The sequence below is a fragment of the Piliocolobus tephrosceles genome, chromosome 1 (assembly GCF_002776525.5).
Source record: "Piliocolobus tephrosceles isolate RC106 chromosome 1, ASM277652v3, whole genome shotgun sequence".
NCBI classification, from domain to species: Eukaryota; Metazoa; Chordata; class Mammalia; order Primates; family Cercopithecidae; genus Piliocolobus; species Piliocolobus tephrosceles.
Window position 1 is genome coordinate 144,815,912 of NC_045434.1, and position 17,327 is coordinate 144,833,238.

The window sequence follows — 17,327 nt, forward strand, 5'->3', positions numbered from 1 at the left end:
AGGCAGGAGAATGGCGTAAACCCGGGAGGCGGAGCTTGCAGTGAGCTGAGATCCGGCCACTGCACTCCAGCCTGGGTGACAAAGCGAGACTCCATCTCAAAAAAAAAAAAAAAAAAAAATTAAGGTACTGTCATGGTTAGTAGGAGGGTGCAAATAATTCCTACAATTGGAATATCTTGTAACATCATCTAGTTTTACTTTATCAATTTACTTATTATTTTTAATCTACTTGATTTAAAGATGTAAAAGTTTAAGTTTGTATCTATAATGGCAACAAATACTTGCTATTTATTGCTGTTTATAACATGCCAGATATGTTAGTGTGTTAAGAGTAATTTGGTATAAGAATATGATGTAGTCCTGTCCCTTTAGTGCTTATAAACTAGAGCTTATATGTTTATATCTTATAGCTGTATGAACACCAGTCACGATAAGTGGTAAAATGAGTATCTCTCTGATAAACACCACAGTAATTTAATGAATTACATTTGGGCTGCAGTGGTAAGAAAGGACTTGCACAGGAGGCAGGACCTGAACTTTGAAAGACAAGCACAGGTGATGAAATGCAGGAAATATAACCCAGTTGGTGGGAACAGTACGAAGACTCCGAGTCAGAAATTCAAATGACATACTCAAAAGGACCAGAGGACAGGGCTGGCAAGTCCAAACTTAGGGAGATGGTCTCAACCAGTTGTTGATATATAGTTTATGGCTTCCTCTTCTTTACCTCAGGTGTCAGTATTCCAGGAGGCACAGAGAAGCACTAACTACCCAAAAGGCACTCGCACAAAGCAAACAAGAGGCCACCTAGCCTTCCATGAGGAATTCTGCTGACTACTGTATCTTAGCATGGCCTAAGGCTCACATCTCCTCCCAGGGATGTTGATCCGTTAGAACTTTCCATTCTCTGTTGATACAATAAATAAGACCATTGACCACGGACCCACTAGATTCATTTTAGCTTCATGAAAAGCAGTGGGTAGTCTGCAGATGACAGTAGATCTCTTTTAGAAAGAGCTGGGAAGGGCTACATCAGGAAAAGCACCAACAGTATCCTGCTCTGCCTTGAAATTTAATCAGTTCATCCAACATTAGACAAAATTCGAAACATTATCCTTGATTACTTTCTTCCCTCTCTCTGCACATCTACTCCCAATACTTTATTTGCAAAACATATACCAAATGCATATGCTTCTCTCCATCTCTACTATCACAACTCTTCCAAAGCCATCATCATATTTTACCTGGAATATCATAATAGACTATTTACTGATCTACCTGCTTCCATGCTTGCCACCACAATCAACTGCCTGAAATGTTCTTCCCCTGTTGCTCCCATGGCTGACTGCTTCTTGTCATTGACACTTTACCTTAAAGGTCACCTCCTCCTGCAAGAGGACTTTACTGACTTTCTAATCTAGTGCAGCCTCCTAGTGAGTCTCAGAGACGTCACTCTAATGCTCTGCACAGCAACTACTGCACCATCTGAGAGTTTTTTCATTTGTCCATTCAATCATTGTTTGTCTTCTCCAATTGGATTATAAGTTTCATGAGAGCAGGGGCCGTACCTATGGTCTGGAGCTCTGTATCCCTGGGATCTAGAACTGTGCTTGGCAGATGGTCAGTGTCCAATAAATATTTGTTGAATTAATAATAAAAAGAATGTCTTACTGAAATAGTTTCCCATAGAGAAAACTCAGAAGATAAAATGGGTGGGCAGAGCGTGGTTCAATGTGGAGGTCCCTGAACCCTTTACCATGGTAAAGGGTTTAGCTTTAGTAGAAAGCCAGTGGAGGATTTGCAGGGGAGGGTTGATAAGAGAAAGGAAACAATGAAATGAAATACATGTTTTAGGAAGGTTAATCTGCTAGTTAAAATGAATTGGAGCAGGGAAAGACTAAGAACAGAAAGAGTAGCAGCTAGGTGGCTGTTAATCAACAGATGAGAAATGAAGGCTTAGGCTAGAGTGGTAGCAGGGGAAATGGAAATGGAAATGGATGGCCAGATCTGAAGGATATGATTAGGGTTGGAATATGAGAAATGAAAGGAGGTGACAGTTCAAAAACAATTTCCAGGTTTCAAGTCTAAAAGGATAAGGACCATACTGCATTTCATATAGTATCTTTCTGCCCTCTCTTTTCTGCTCCAGCAATATTGGACTTCTCTCATTGCTAACCAAATTACAGCTTCTTTGTCGGCCTCAGGAACTTCTCTTCTCTGTTCCCTGGTACAATCTCTCATCCTTCTCTAGCTAACACACACTTAGCTTTCGGCTCCAAATATAAGCACATCACCTCTTCTAGGAAGCCGATCCTGAACCCCAGCCTAGGTTAGATTCAGTCCTTTGTTAACATGGTTAACTCCTTAGCATATGATTTTCCTATGATGCCATTGTGCTCCTGCTTATATTCCTACTGCTAGGCTATAAGGTCCCCAAAGGAAGGTGCCATGTCTCTTCTTTCCTGATGGTTGGATTCTCAGTCCTAAAAGAATGTCTGACACATAGTAGTACTCAAAAAATGGTTAATTTATTGCTCAACTGACTTACCGGCTGACTTCATGGAAACAGGAAAAGAAGTAAGTGCTGGTTTTGAAATAAATATAGTGTGTTTGGTTTTGGACATGTTGAATATAAGATAATGAGATATTCTGGAAGACAGGCTCTATGAATGTTTGGGGTTATGGGATTAGAACTCTTATTTACAGATAATTATTCAATTGTATGCATGTGGCAGAAAGAAAGGGATGCTTACCTCATATTTAATGCTTTAAAGACAGTCAGCCAATAATTTAATCCTTGCTGTATCATATTTTAACTTAGGAAAGTAACTTGATTAGATGATGAAAATGTTTCATTTCACAGAATAATTTTTCATAGTAATGACACATTAACATAGCTAAGGCAATATTTTTACAAAAAATGTATGAATCACTCATTTCTAGAAATAATCACTATGCTTTAAGACACTGGGCAGTTAGGAATTTTGTTGAATGTAATAAACGATTCCACACATTACAACTAAAACCTTCAAAGCACACACGAATTAAGTATTTCATAAAATAGAATCGTATTATTACAGGACCAATCAGTTTAGAAATCATTTTCCATTTTTTAGCATACCTTTCAGATATAAGACCATGTGACGCCACATTCTTACCACCATAGCTATATGAAAATTTTGTATTTGATGATTAACTAAAAGATTCCCATGTGGGAATTTTGGTAAAGTATCAGTGGGTATGGAGAACCTAAAATTAACATGCAATCTTATTTTAATGAAAATTAAGCCTACATTTTCCATTCTTGTTTTAGCTTGTCCTGCTAGATCGGGAATTCCAAACTCACAATTTGTGTACCCAACATAGCCCCACAGATGTGTTTTGTTCAGCTGGACATTTTTGCAAAATTTGCACTTAACTGTCTTTAAACAATGACTGTTCTCTCTAGCTCTGCTCTCTAGCTTGGCCACAGTCCTTACCATTCTCTCATGGCCTGCCTAGCTTCTATGTACAATCAGGCCAAGTAACAGTATAAAAAAGTATCAAATAGAAGTATCAAGATTTTATTTTGTTGCAGTCACTTTTACACCCAGTCAGAGCAGCTTTCCAACTAAGTAGATGTCATAGCTTCTCAGATTTAATTTTTAAAATGTATACCTGAAGTTTATTAGTACTTTAAGGTTTGGAAAGCAGATTCCCATATTTACCTCACTTGATCAAACAAGAGTACGGGGTATGTATTTAACAGGGAGCCAGACATTAAGTATGATGACACCCTGGGAAGTAAGCTTCCCGTATGTTGGGGATGTGTATGAACTGTTCAAGCCCACAAAAATATCATTTATTCACCAAAGTAGTAATGTACTAAGTGGTATGCTGTAGCAGCAACTGGCTTAAAGATAGAACCATGAGTACCTGCTGCCCACAGAGAGGGCATATCTAAGCTGTGTCTGCACAGTTTGGAGTTCTAAACTCCAATTCTGTTCATTTGCTACTCTGTGTATCAGGCTGTTCTCAGTGAACCAGAAATCCTGCTGATTTACAAAGAGTGAACTTTATACCTGGGACTCTGCTTGGTTATCAAATCAGAACGTGGGTCTATGAATAGACTGTATAGTAAGAGAAAAATCCCTTTGGTATTGTAAGGTCCTAAAGGTCAAATCAAAATATTTGTTGCAAATTTGATTTAGTAAGTATATAAAGACACAACCTTACCCTAGGACTTCCCACAGAATGTAACCACATGGCTTATTTTGTACTGAGTGTTATTTTACCTCCTGCTATGTAAGACAGAGAGTGGTGAGAGACCTTGCACAGTAATGAGATTTATTGCTAAGACTCAGAGTGCTAATCTCATTACCTTATAGTCACACCAAAATTTTCCAACTATTTCTCTGTTTTTTTGGTCCATTATAACATTTGAAAGTTTCCAAAATTAGTTTTAAATAGCAACTTCAGACATCTCATTACTTCTCAGCAGCACTGGGAAATTTGGTCAGGGTCATATCATTGACTTCTGCATGAATGGTGAAGGACTCTTTTCTTTAGAGATGTTTCTTAGGAAAAGCTATTTCTGTTTGCCTTCTTTTGCTTGTGTTCCTTGAAAATTAGCACACTATGACTTTTTCCCACACTGCATTCAAATAAAATCTACGTGGGTCATGACTAATAAGGTTAAGCAAACTAAGATTTGCTTCCTGCTTATATTCATTGCAGATAGAATTGTCTCCATTTCAGAGGCTGTCTGTATAGCATAAACCTTTTGTTGTATAATTTTTGAGAATGGTTTCAGTTTTGAAAATGTAATGATCTTGGCCACTAGAACAGAATTTAGTTTCCCCTGATTTGAGCTGATTCCAATTTGCACATACTATAATACGTCTCAACTTCATCTAGAGGCTGAAAGGCTGGTTGGCTCATGTTGAACCCCTAATTTTGATAAGCACATGTTTCAGAAAGAGATCAAAACACTATGAATCTTCTCTAATGAACTACAGTTTTCAGTTCTAAACAACTCCTAAAATTTAAACAAGTTTACTTTTCCAACTTCTTTTATAGCACCCAAATGCCCAGATTAACGTATTAATTAATACATTGCATTCAGTAGATGCTTAAAAAAATTTTACTGAATTAACTAGTGTTAAAGTGCACTAAATTATGACCTGAGAAGGACTCCATACTTCTATATTTGAGACCTTGTGGACAAATTGCAACCTAGCTTAATAGGTAGACAAGATTGAAAACCTAACTTGGGAGTATGCACCTGTAACAATAGCTGAGTCTTGGCCGATCCCAGTGGCTGCACTTCAACCATTTATACACTGAGTGTTCAAACTGTATTCAATATGGCAAATGCTGAGTTGTAACCAATCCAGCCATTCTGTACCTCACTTCTGATTTCTGTATGTCATTTCCTTTTTTTTGTCTATAAATCTTCCACCACGTGGCTGCACTGGTTTCTCTGTGCATCTGCTGTGTTTCTGGGGGTTGCCCAGTTCATGAATTGTTTGTTGCTCAATTAAACTCCTTTAGATTTAATTTGGCTGAAGTTTTTCTTTTATCACTAGTATAAACTTTACATGCATTTATGCAGATGCATTATTATGAACTCTGAACTTGGAAACATTAGTAAGCCAAATCTCTTTCTAGTTAATAAAAAAATACTGAACTGCTATGCAATAACTACCAATTATACTTGTATTCTATTCATTTATTGTGAGAAATCTTATTTGCAATTTTAAGAAAAATGTATGTATGGTTTGCTAATGTAATTTATTTTGCAAAATAATGAAGTCAGTAATATAAAATTTCATTAAGCCTCTAGTGAATTGTTGGACAATGGTATGTAATTTTGTTTGTCTTTTTATGGAAGTGATTAGAATTAGTAGCAGAGAGAAATTAATCATGATCCAAGGACTTCAGGCATTTGTAAACTCAAAAAATGAAATCACTGTGTATAGTCTATATGGCATGTTTTAAAGAGAATTGCTATAACAATAAAACTGTCTATTATTCTCCATATACATTACCATTTCTTAGAAAGGATCTCCGGGACTGTCCTCCATTTAGCGGAGGTAAGGTCTTCTTTTCCTGGCTTACAAATGTATCCCATTTCACCTTGTCACAGCCACCCAGTTCCTTGACTTTCTGTAAACAACTTTCCAAGTATTCTACTGGGTCTTCGGGCTTAGAACACATCAGTCCATTCAAAAGGCTCTGAAATAAAACAAAATATGTACAAATAAAATGTCTTTTAAACCCACCTTTTTTTTTTTAATTTAATTTAATTTATTTTTCTGAGATGGAGTCTCACTCTGCTGCCCAGGCTGGAGTACAGTGGCACAATCTTGGCTCGCTGCAACCTCCACTTCCTTTGTTCAAGTGATTCTCCTGCCTCAGCCTTCCAAGTAGCTGGGATTCCAGGTGCACACCATTATGCCCAGCTACTTTTTGTATTTTTAGTAGAGACAGGGTTTCACCATGTTGGCCAGGTTGGTTTCGAACTTCTGACCTCAAGCGATCCACCCACCTCGGCCTCCCAAAGTGTTGCAATTACAGGCATGAGCCACCGCACGTGGCCCCACCCACCTTTGTTAAAATAGTGTTATGGCTCATCTTTGGATTCCGGTAGTTTTTGTTCTTTGCATTTGTCTTTTAATAAACAGAGTTGAAATTATGATCTGATGGAATCATTAAGATAATCCCTTAAATTCTCGCCTAATTAGTTTTCAGTTCAGCATTCTCTGCCTCTTAAGCAATTCAGGCAACTAGATAGTTTAAAATGGAAGAGCCATTCACTTTATCACAGTGAGATAAAATGCAGCATTTGAAAATGCCCCAGTCATTATTTGTCTCACTCCTACCCACCCTTTATGTCTCTAAGCCTCAGTTTCTTCTTTTATAAAATGGGGGTAATAATAAATACCTCATAGAGTTTTTAAAGAATTAAATAATTTCATATTTGTACAGTGCACATTAAGTGCGTGGCACATAGTAAGTGCCCAACAAACTTTGTTGGTGGTTTTAGTTATTATTACTATCAGGAAGTCTTCTCTGAATCCCTAGGTTGGTCTGTGAACCCCTTCTTCTGTGTTCCCATGGTATCCAGCATAAAACATCATACTTGTTTGTCATTTATACTGAAACCACTGGGTTATGCATTGGTCTCTCTTCTAAATTATAAGCTCTTCAACAACACAGAGTGAGTCTCATTCATTTTTCAATCCCCAGATACTGATGCTTTCCCTGGCATTTGGTAGGTGCATATTTAACTGTTTTCCAATTGGAAAAAAAAATCCCTCAAAGCTCAAATCTAAGTGAGACTCAAAAAAATTGAGGTCTGAGACTAAAAAAAAAAAAAATTACTATTTGACATAGAGTAGGTCACTACAATATCCACTAAGATTCCAGATGGGAAAGGAAAAAAACGCATGATCCTGCTATTGCTTTTTTGGTTCATGGTGTCTTATGTGTCACTGGTACTAGTTTCTAAAAATGCTACCAGTTTGGAAATGCTGATTCCTGGAAGCGGGACTGACGTACAAAATATTTTCCTTTGGAGTATTTCATGGCAAAAGCATAAAGGATTATTCTTACCAATATACATTGTTAGCATCCAAACACCCTTTGAAGGGCTGACATCTGTTTAAATACAGTATTTTATTTTCAATTATTTCCTGTGTAATTTGCTCAGAATGGTAGGCAATTCTCACCAGGTACATTTGTTTTCTGAAATCCTAAATAGAGTAAGCTAGAGTGTGCACCTCTATCAGCCAAGTTGCAGAGGGAGCAGAAAAAACTACCTGGGCATCCAATCCAGTTTGTTTGTCAAAATCTGTCCTATATACACACACATTGCAGTTGAGCTTCTCACATTTCTCCCATATGCCAAGCCAGTATTAATCTTATTAATAAATAAAAGCCTCTGTGTCATATATTCATTTGCATACCCAGTGCATTCTCAGCCCTGTGTGACTTTATTACCCCCATTTTATAGATGAGGAAATCACAACTCAGAGATGTTAGTGACTACTCCAGTCTACTCAACTAGAAACACCTAGGCCCAGGATTTCAATTCAGTGTTTCTGATTCCAAAACCCATATGTTCTTCTCTGTACCTGTTGCAGAAATGTGGTGTGAAATAAAAGAAAACATGAGATTCTCTGTGCCATCTGCAAAATGCCCTCTTTTAATCCCTACTATTGCCTGAAATGGGTGAACACACTCAATGACTGTTTTCTGAAAATATACATTTCCAGCGTCCTTAAACAAAACTGGTTCTCCAAAGGGCATTGATTTTAAAATGGGGCCATGAGTTCCATTCCTTCACGGATAATTCAGATCTTTTTTTCTAATAGCCAGCCACTCTCAGGTATTGAAGATAACCAGCACATATTATTGCTCAGTCTCTGAGTGAACCCTTTGAGACCTTGAATAATCTAATTTGACTTTCCACAGTATTCAAATTGATTGCCAAATCTCTGCTGTAAGGTGCAAGATCAATATACACACCATAAAGTTAGCCAGAATTAAGAACTCATGATAAAATAATAAGAAAGTGGTTTTTAAAAAAATCTAAAACTGGAAACACATTTCAAACATGAACCTACCAGAGATATCCCATATTCCATTTGGCTTACATGATGTCTCAAATTAGGAAAAAATCTGAAAAGTTCAGTTAGATATATTTACTTGTCTGACAATACGTCAATACAATAATCAGTTTGTCTGTAATGGCCTCTAATATCCACAGCTGGGGCCAATATCTTGGTGTTTAGTAGATAGCTAATTGTTAAACTTTGTACACTTAGAATATTGTGGTGGGCAAAATCCATTTTAAAAACCTTAAGTATTTAGTTTTATAGTCTACTCTCATCACATGGAGAACTGCCAGATTTTCCTTTCCTCTTGAGCTGCGCATAGCACAGATTCGTCTTACTGAAGGATGTAGCCTTTGGAGGTCACCAGCAGTCTACTTACATCTTCTTACTGTCCAGAAGTGAATCTAAGTCCATTACTGTATTTCACCCAAGCAAGTTGACTTCCTTTTCTGGGTGTGCATTATTTATTCCATTCATATGCAGAAAAGTAAATAAAAAACAAAACCTTAACAAAAAGGCCTGCCATAACTTATTTGCGTACACGGTGTAGATTTTAATAAACTATCAAAATTCTCTGTGGTTACCTTCCACCAAGGAGGAAAAACAGTACCCACATTTATAAACAAAAAAGATGTACTATGTAGGAATTTTTGCAATCACGTGGTCCTCCTACAGATGTTTTTAATGATTCAGAAGCGTAGAAATGAAATATATCTCAGTAGTAATCTTTGTGAGAAAAACCTTCGCCTCTTAATTTCCATATTTACTTTTTGAAAATTAAAACAAAAAAAGAACAACTCTTAAGATTCCCACACATTCTCAAGACCTGTCCTTATGCAACACCACCTAATTATTTTCACGCAGGAGTAACACATTTGGTAGATTTGGGCTTCACATACCACGCTTAAGCTCAGTGAGTGGTTCACCTGGAAATCTTGACTTCAGATGACCTGAAAACGGTGGCTTATAGAGGTGAGAGAAAAGAAGATCTGTAATTATGGCAACCCATTTTAAAGACAGTTTAGGGAAACTGAGGCAAAATTATTTTCTCCAGTGGTGCTTTAAAATTCCTTTTAACAGAAAAAATCCCTCAAATCGGGGGGAAAAACCCCTCATGGCCTTTAGTTTACGATAGCAGTCTATCAGTTTTCAGAAATGGGGAACGAGGTTTGCAGAGAATGAATTTCCCCTTTCAGAGCTCTCTTAGGAAGCTTGGCTTGCTTCTATTCTTTTCTCCTCCTCCCCCCACTTCAAGCAAAAGCACTTGAGATTCAGGAATGTTTTTAAATTCAAATAGGAAGAGAAGGAAAGGAAGCCAAAACGACCTGAGACAGGGGCTATGGCTTAGAACCGACTAAGGTTCAATCCTCAAGCCTCCTCTCTCTCAGTCTCCAAGTGTCCCCCTACTCCGGGTCCCGGTGCAGATGATGCTGTGCTTCGGTTTGAAGACTGAGCAACAGGAGTCCGCCCGCCTCGCAGCTTCCTCCCGGACCTGCTATCTCCAGGTGGGTTGTCGAGCACTGGCGAAACCTGCGGCCCAACCCTTCCTAGGCAACGGAAAAACGTGCTCAGGAGTTCATTCAGCGAAAGCGCAGAGCAACGCGGGGGCCTGTCACCGGGGAGGTGGCACTCGATAGGTTGGGTTTTGCTTTTTGCATCTTCATCCCTCTCTTCCAAGCTGTCTCCGGGGAGGGCTGCCTTCGTCCACATTTCCTCTTTCCCCGAGGGGTTCCAACCCTGGACAAGTAGAGTGACTAGGGCTCTGGATCCCTCAGTTTCGAATCTTTACTCGCTGCTGGGCGATAGTGCAGCCACCTGGCCTGGCCCTCGCCCCCAGAGAGCGCGGCCCGGCCGCGGTCTGGAGCCCACCCTGGATGTCCACATCCGAGGGGCGCGATGGGGACAGGCTGCTTTCAGAACCCTGCTGGAAGACTGAAACTTGATCTGCAAGATGCAGGCTTCTAAGCCCAGCCATCTGACAAGGACCCTGGCAACCCGCGGGAAAGGCGACTACCCGCGGGCGACCGGGCGAGTGCGCTTCTGCAAGCCCCTTCAATTACATGCCCCGCGTGGGGATGGTGGGACGGGGCGCGGCTGCCTCACCCCGAACCCCCGAGATGCAGTCCCCGGATGCTCCCGCCCGTCGGCCAGCCCTAGCCCCTACCTCAAAAAGCTGAGGGATTTCCCTCCGGGCCAGATACTCCTTGGCATCGTTGGTGTTCATGGCTGTGCCGCGCGTGCCTTGGGGCGCAAGCGGGGAGGATCCCGGGCTGCGGCGACCTGAGCCGGGGCTGGCGCTGGGGCTGGCAGAGTCCGCGCCGAGCAGCGGTGCAGCCCTCTTTCTCACGCGCACTCAGCTCAGCCTCTCCGCCCAGGCCAGGGACCCCCTCCGCCTCTCCCCGGGGTCTGTGGTCTCCGCGCTCCCGCCGCCCCCGCTTCAGTTGCAGTCCCTGAGCCGGAGCTGCAGGCGCCGAGCAGCTGTGCCGCGGCTTCCCGGGCTGCCAGGCAGCGCGGCCGCCAGGGGTGGGGCGCAGGGAGCGGAGGAGGGAGGACAGCGTGGCGGACGCAAGGCAGCAGCCCGCCCGCCTGCCTCTCCGGTTCAGCGCGCCGCGCTCCGCGCCTCCCCGAACCGGGTCTGCGGCGGCTGCCGGTCACGCTGCGCGGGCGGGCGCGAGGTGCGGGGGTGGGGGCGGGCGCGCGCAGGGGGTCGCCGTCGTACCCCTCGGTGCCGCACCGGCGCCAGAGCGCGACGCTTCCATGCGTGCGCCGCGCAGGGATGCAGCTACCCGGGACCAGGTGGCCAAGGGAACAGGGTCGGGGTCTGTAGGAACCTGCCACCGTTTCGCTTCTCCGGACCTTGTACACACACAGACACACACGCACGCACATACACGGTTACCTCCGGGTCCCCGAGGAACTCTCAGGAAAAACCTAATAGTCACAGGATTTATCATTTATTCTTAAGATTACCTATCTTTCACTATAGGGAGCTGCGGGGAAGGAGGAAAAGGGGATTCATGGTATGGAATCCAACCCTTAAGATAATTTTTAGATCTTGAGTATCTCTCTCCTTCAGGAAAGTTTTGCTAGCTGGTTTCGAATTTTTTCCCTGTCGGTGTCACAAATCTTTATAGACTTTAGGATAAGGCCTTAGTGTGAGCCTGAAATCCTAATCAACTGAAGGACTAATAAGTAGTTAACTAGTTAATTATCTCCATGGAGAGGAAGGGACAGTGGAGGAGAAAGGTGGGTGGCAGTGGAGAGCTAGAGATGCTTAAATTGCAAATGTGTTTAGTAGGTGGGGAGGGTGGGCATCATTAATTAGACCTGAGGAGTGTGCAGCCCGTGGACAGTGTCGCATCAGAGCACCCCTGGGGGAATATGAGTGAGTATGGGTGGGTGCGCTAAGGCATAATGGGTGATGGATCTTCCTGCTGCAGACCATGGTCAAGGTGTAACCCGTCTTCCTCCCAGCTCCCAAGATGACTCAATTCCCTACTAAGATGTCTTCTCATTGCCTGTTTGGGAGACAGTCCGTAGTCCGTGCCCCCAGAGAATATGATCTCTAACTTCCCACAAAGCCTAACAGTATAGGAGGGTGCGTGAGACAGGACACTTTGATAGGCACTGGTATCTGGGGTCTGGCTGGAGAAAGAAGCAACCGCTGCCTCTGCTTTAAAAAACTATAGAGTCTGAATGTCCATTTCAAGTGCATCTTTGCAGATATTTTCTTGGTTCTATTTCTTGTTCCGGAAGCAACTGCAGCTCAGGCCTTAACTATAGCTACAGCTTTGTTTTTACCTGCGGGAGTAAATGAAGTTTTGAGAACACTTGTGAACCCGTGTGTCATATGGTTGCCTTAAACGAGGCAGGTATCTCAGTTCCATGGAAATTGGTTTTTGCCCTTAGAATATGCTTCTTCACTTACAGTCCCAACTTGTAGTATTTCTTTACCTTATTTAAGATTGGCTAGGGCAGTAGTGAAAGCAGTGTCTCTTTCCTATGCAATGATGCTTGAAAAGTACGATGGTCCGTGGCATTAAGGCTTACTTTGTGAGCATGCACAGTAGAGGTGAAACACATAGGAATGAAGAAGCCACTTTCTCCAGGACTTTTCAAGGTCATCCTTTACAGACAAGAATCTGGCAGAGCACGGCTCACCTGTCTTCCCTTGAAGAAATGCATAATTCTACGTGTACTTTAGTGTTACCGGACAAGTGGTGGCAACTTGCTTGTAAAAAGAGAATGGATAAGAAAGACTGCACTGCACTAAAAATTGTAGACAGCCTGAAAAATGTAGTAAATGGTGATATGGCAAGTTTTCAAGTAGCCTTATGCAGGGACAATCAGTGTATTTTGGTGTGTGCCAGGGTGGGGAGAGATGTGTGAAAGAGGAAGATGTTCATAATTACTTTTGCAAAGGAAGTTGTGGCTTTGTAGGGAGGGGCTACATGAGAGAGGTATAATGCTTAAAAGTCAAGCTAATGGTTCAAAAGAGAGGAAAGAGAAAGGACAAGGACCACTAATTATATCCTTGCTGTGGGAAAGCTGGCCTCTCATTCCCTGTGATGAAATTCTATGTGTGGGTATATAGAAGGCTCATGGCCCTTGGCCCTTTGTTTATTTGGGAATGCTTTCCTGCAAGCTTTAATGAATCAAAATGATTACTGCATGTCGGATGTCTTCGGATAGACTCTCTTCTCATCACGCCTTGAGAGAGGATGCTAGGGTCTGAGATATAGCAGTGGATAACAGACAAGATCCTTGCTGTCAAGGAACTTAAATTCTGTGAAGAGTTTGTGTAAGAAGTGCAGATGAACAATAAGCAAATAAAAATGCATAGACAACATCACATAGTGATAAAAAATACAAAAAAGGACATAAACAAGAACATATCAGTTAGTGATAACTGATGATGAAAATCAGAGTTGTTGATTTGAAGCAAGGGGGCAGAGGCTCCAGGTCTGTTCTCTGGAAGTAGCTGAGGAAATGGGAGTAAGAATAATCATTAGGGACCAGGCATGGTGGCTCATGCCTGTAATCCCAGCACTGTGGGAGGCAAAGGAGGGAGGATCACGAGGTCAGGAGATTGAGACCATCCTGGCTAACACGGTGAAAACTCGTCTCTACTAAAAATACAAAAAATTAGCCGGGCATGGTGTTGGGCGCCTGTAATCCCAGCTACTCGGGAGGCTGAGGCAGGAGAATGGCGGGAACCTGGGAGGCGGAACGTGCAGTGAGCTGAGATCGCACCACTGCACTCCAGCCTGGGCAGCAGAGCAAGACTCTGTCTCAAAACAACAACAACAACAACAACAAAGGAATAACCATTGGGATGATGACTAGGACTTCCAAAGGGCTGAGCATCCTTCAGGCTCTTCGTGGGAATGTTTCCCTGAGTCATCATAGGTACAGATGAATGGAGGAATAAAATATCTATAGCTGTATCTATAGAATGCTTAGGACTCAGCCAAAGAAATTTAGAAAGGTACCCTAGCAGGAAAAAGTAAACTTTCTATTTTAAAACACAAATATGTTGAAGTCTTTAAAAATTATACCATGATGGCTTGAAAGAGTAAATGCCATATATAGGGATTCCTGATTTACCATGCAGGAGTATGTTTAGGTGCTGAGAAAATCTAGCTCAAGCAATGTCTTCGTAATGTCTAGAAATATAATGGTGTATAAATACATCATTTACGAGTCACAATGAAAACAGTGTTTTATGATAATTCATTCAGTCAACAGATATTTCTTGTGCATCTCCTGTGTGCCAGGCATCGCCGGCACTGCTGTGCTGTCAGGCGTGTAGGTGAATAAAACACGTGCATGGAGCATTTATCTAGGAGCAGGAGATAATTTGCAACAAATGTAATAAACAAGTATATGAAATTGTTGTTAGATGGTGATAAATACCATGGGAAAAGAAAAAGTAGAGGAGGGTAAGGAGAACTAGAAGACTGGCTTCAATTTTATATAGAGTGGTCAGGGAAGGCCTCATTGAGAAGGTGAAATTCCAGCAAAGGTTTGAGAAAGCGAGAGAGCAACCACTTCAAATGTCCAAGCAAGGGCAGATTCCTGGCACTTTCTGGCAACAGCAAGGAGGCTAGCGTAGCAGGAACAGGGTGAGGGAGGAGAAGAACAGAGAGGAATGCAGCCGAAGCACTTGGGGCCTTGTAAACCATCTTCAGTTCTTCTCTAACGGGAAGTTAGAGAAATGTTTCAAGCCAAGACTAAGATGATCTGACTTACATTTTAAAAGGCTTGTCTGTCTGCTGGTTTAGGTATGGGTAAGAGAGAAAAGGTAGAAGTGGGGAGAACACTTGGAAGGCTACTGTGACTCAGGTACGAGGTGACGAAAGCATGGGCTCAAATGTTGGCAGTAGAGACAATGAGAACTGGTTAGATTCAGATATATTTTGAAGATAGAACAAATAGGGTTTCTTGACAGCTTGGATGTAGTATATGAGAGAAAAAGAAAACCTCAATTATGACTTCATGGTTTTTGGCCTGCGGGTAGTATGGAGATAATTAGTTGGCCTCAAGAAGTTTACTAACTTACAAAATTATTTAATAGATAGATGGTAAGGAACTCTAGGCAACCCAGAGAAGCAACAGGACAACCGGCTCTGAAGGGCGTCTGGCAGATGGTAGGTTCTCTCTACTGCTTACTGACCATATTTCTTTCTTTTCATCTGCAACCCTTGGCTTATAGCAGCCATTTGAGCTCCAAAGGTAACCTACATGTTAGGTTGACTCACACGTTGTGTAACCTCCTGTGCGAGTGGAAGAGAGGAATTTACATTTGCCTCAGGATATGCTTGCAACTTAAATGTTTTAGAACTTCAATGTCTATTCTGCACGAATATTTTACCTACCCGTGCGAAATCTGTAATTCCATCAAATCTAGTCTTCTTCCATCAACCAGTCAACCTAACTTGGCTATGATAGATATAAATAAGGGAGCAACTTGAACTGCAAAGACCCTCTAAGTTTCAAAGCTGCAGGTAAAATACAGAGAGAAGCATTATTGTTTTGATTTAAAGAAATATTCTAACATATGCTTAGAAGTAAAAACTTTTGGAGGTCCTAGAGAAAAACTAACAGATCAGTTTATTTTTAAAAATTTGTTTTCACAGAATGCAAAGAACACATTTGAGTTTTTATTATACTCCCTTTTTATCATTATTAACAAGCAGCAATTCTGTGAGCCTAGAGGCCTAAAATTTCTAAGTTATACATATGTATCAGGACCAGTATGTCCTTCTGAGTTGTTTACATTGCCTATTTTTGTCTTTACTATATGTCTCATGAACAATGTATTAATGACGCATACACTAATTAGTCTAGGATGAGTAACAAAAAATCTTTCCATCCAACGAATAAAGTGTGTTTTTTCTCAGTAGTCACAAGGCATTCATGTTGGTGTGCTAGAAAATTTTAAAACTTACCAGAATTTACCATCTGTTCCTGTTTTTATCTAGTCTGTTTAACCACATTTCTTCTATTAATTGTCCTTCTGCAATACAATTAACATTTGCACTGTTTTTCTAATAAGATGAAATCATAAAATTAAAGATCTACTGGAGATATATGAGTAGTGGTTAAGTTAAAGAGCTCCCTTCTCCAAATAAATCAACATTTTAGATTGTGCAGAGGAAAACTAATACTAAAACATTTCTCCAAGAACGTCCCTCTCTTGTGGAAAAATGTGAGTGGTTACCATTGTCTTCACTGTCCATTATGGTACTCACTAGCCTCACATGGCTATTTACCCTTAAATATTAGATTGGTGCAAAAGTAATTGCAGTTTTTGCCATTTGTAATTGCTTTTAATGGCAAAAAACTGCAGTTACTTTTGCACCAACCTGATAAATACAATTAGTTTCCTGTTTTATACTTAGTCAAATATTTCCATCCCTTCAAGGCTCCATTTAAAGACAACCTTCTCTATAAAAGCCATCTTTATTTAGCCCTAATGGATTTAAGTGATTTCTTGCTTTATCCTCTTTAGAATGTTATTTGTACCTCTATCCTGCCTTCTTCCTTATTTATGTACCTTTGTTTTTCTCATCTGCTTTGACCCAAAAATGTGTCTTCATGGTTGTACCCTTATGCAGTTTATCATAGTGTCATGTACATAATAAATACTCTAAAATTATGATTTGAGTAATTTATAATACATTTAAGTATTACTTCTGTTTTGTGAGCATATGCAGCCCCATTGCTTGATGTGCTTTGAATTTGTAAATGTATTTGCTCCATTATTTTCTGGGGTTATCATTTTCAAATTCTACCAACATTAACTAATCTTGAGATGTGGGGGAAAAGAAGACTAATTGCAACAAGTTATAGACCCAAGTTTCTCTATTCATGATATGAGTTGTGCTCGAGCATTTGAATTGCCTTCATGATTATCTCTCATGCCTGTAGCTAACAAACAGGATGCAATTTAAATCAAACAAATAGAGTGTCTACTAATCCCTGATAATTGATGCTAGGTGTCCTTCCCATCCAGCTGTCCCTGGTCACCAGTTTTACAGAATCGCAATCATTAGGACAGAAAAAGATTGTTATGACCTTGTTCGTGCCATTTCTAAAAACTAGCCTGTTGTTACACTTCCATTATTTGGATCAAAACAAAGCTTCTCATCAGTTAATCTATTTTCAAATTACAAGCTCCAAATAGATTCTCAGAGGTCGTTAATCATCTCACCTCCAGAAAAT

General features: G+C 40.9%; 1 protein-coding gene across 2 annotated transcripts in view; it reads right to left on the reverse strand.

Moving 5' to 3' along the window:
- The window catches only part of AK5 (adenylate kinase 5), a 279,140-nt gene extending 267,929 nt beyond the window's left edge, over positions 1-11,211 (reverse strand). Inside the window, exons 1-2 of one of the 2 annotated variants that reach the window (XM_023209150.1) lie at positions 10,765-11,211; positions 6,030-6,216 (exon numbers count right to left, since the gene is read on the reverse strand). In XM_023209150.1, the coding sequence (XP_023064918.1) occupies positions 6,030-6,216; positions 10,765-10,824 (247 nt within the window). In that variant the 5' untranslated portion in view covers positions 10,825-11,211. Of the gene's footprint in view, positions 1-6,029; positions 6,217-9,526; positions 10,535-10,764 lie in introns of those variants that run through there. The other variant, XM_023209155.1, reaches the window with a different exon arrangement.
- Positions 11,212-17,327: the final 6,116 nt, after the last annotated feature.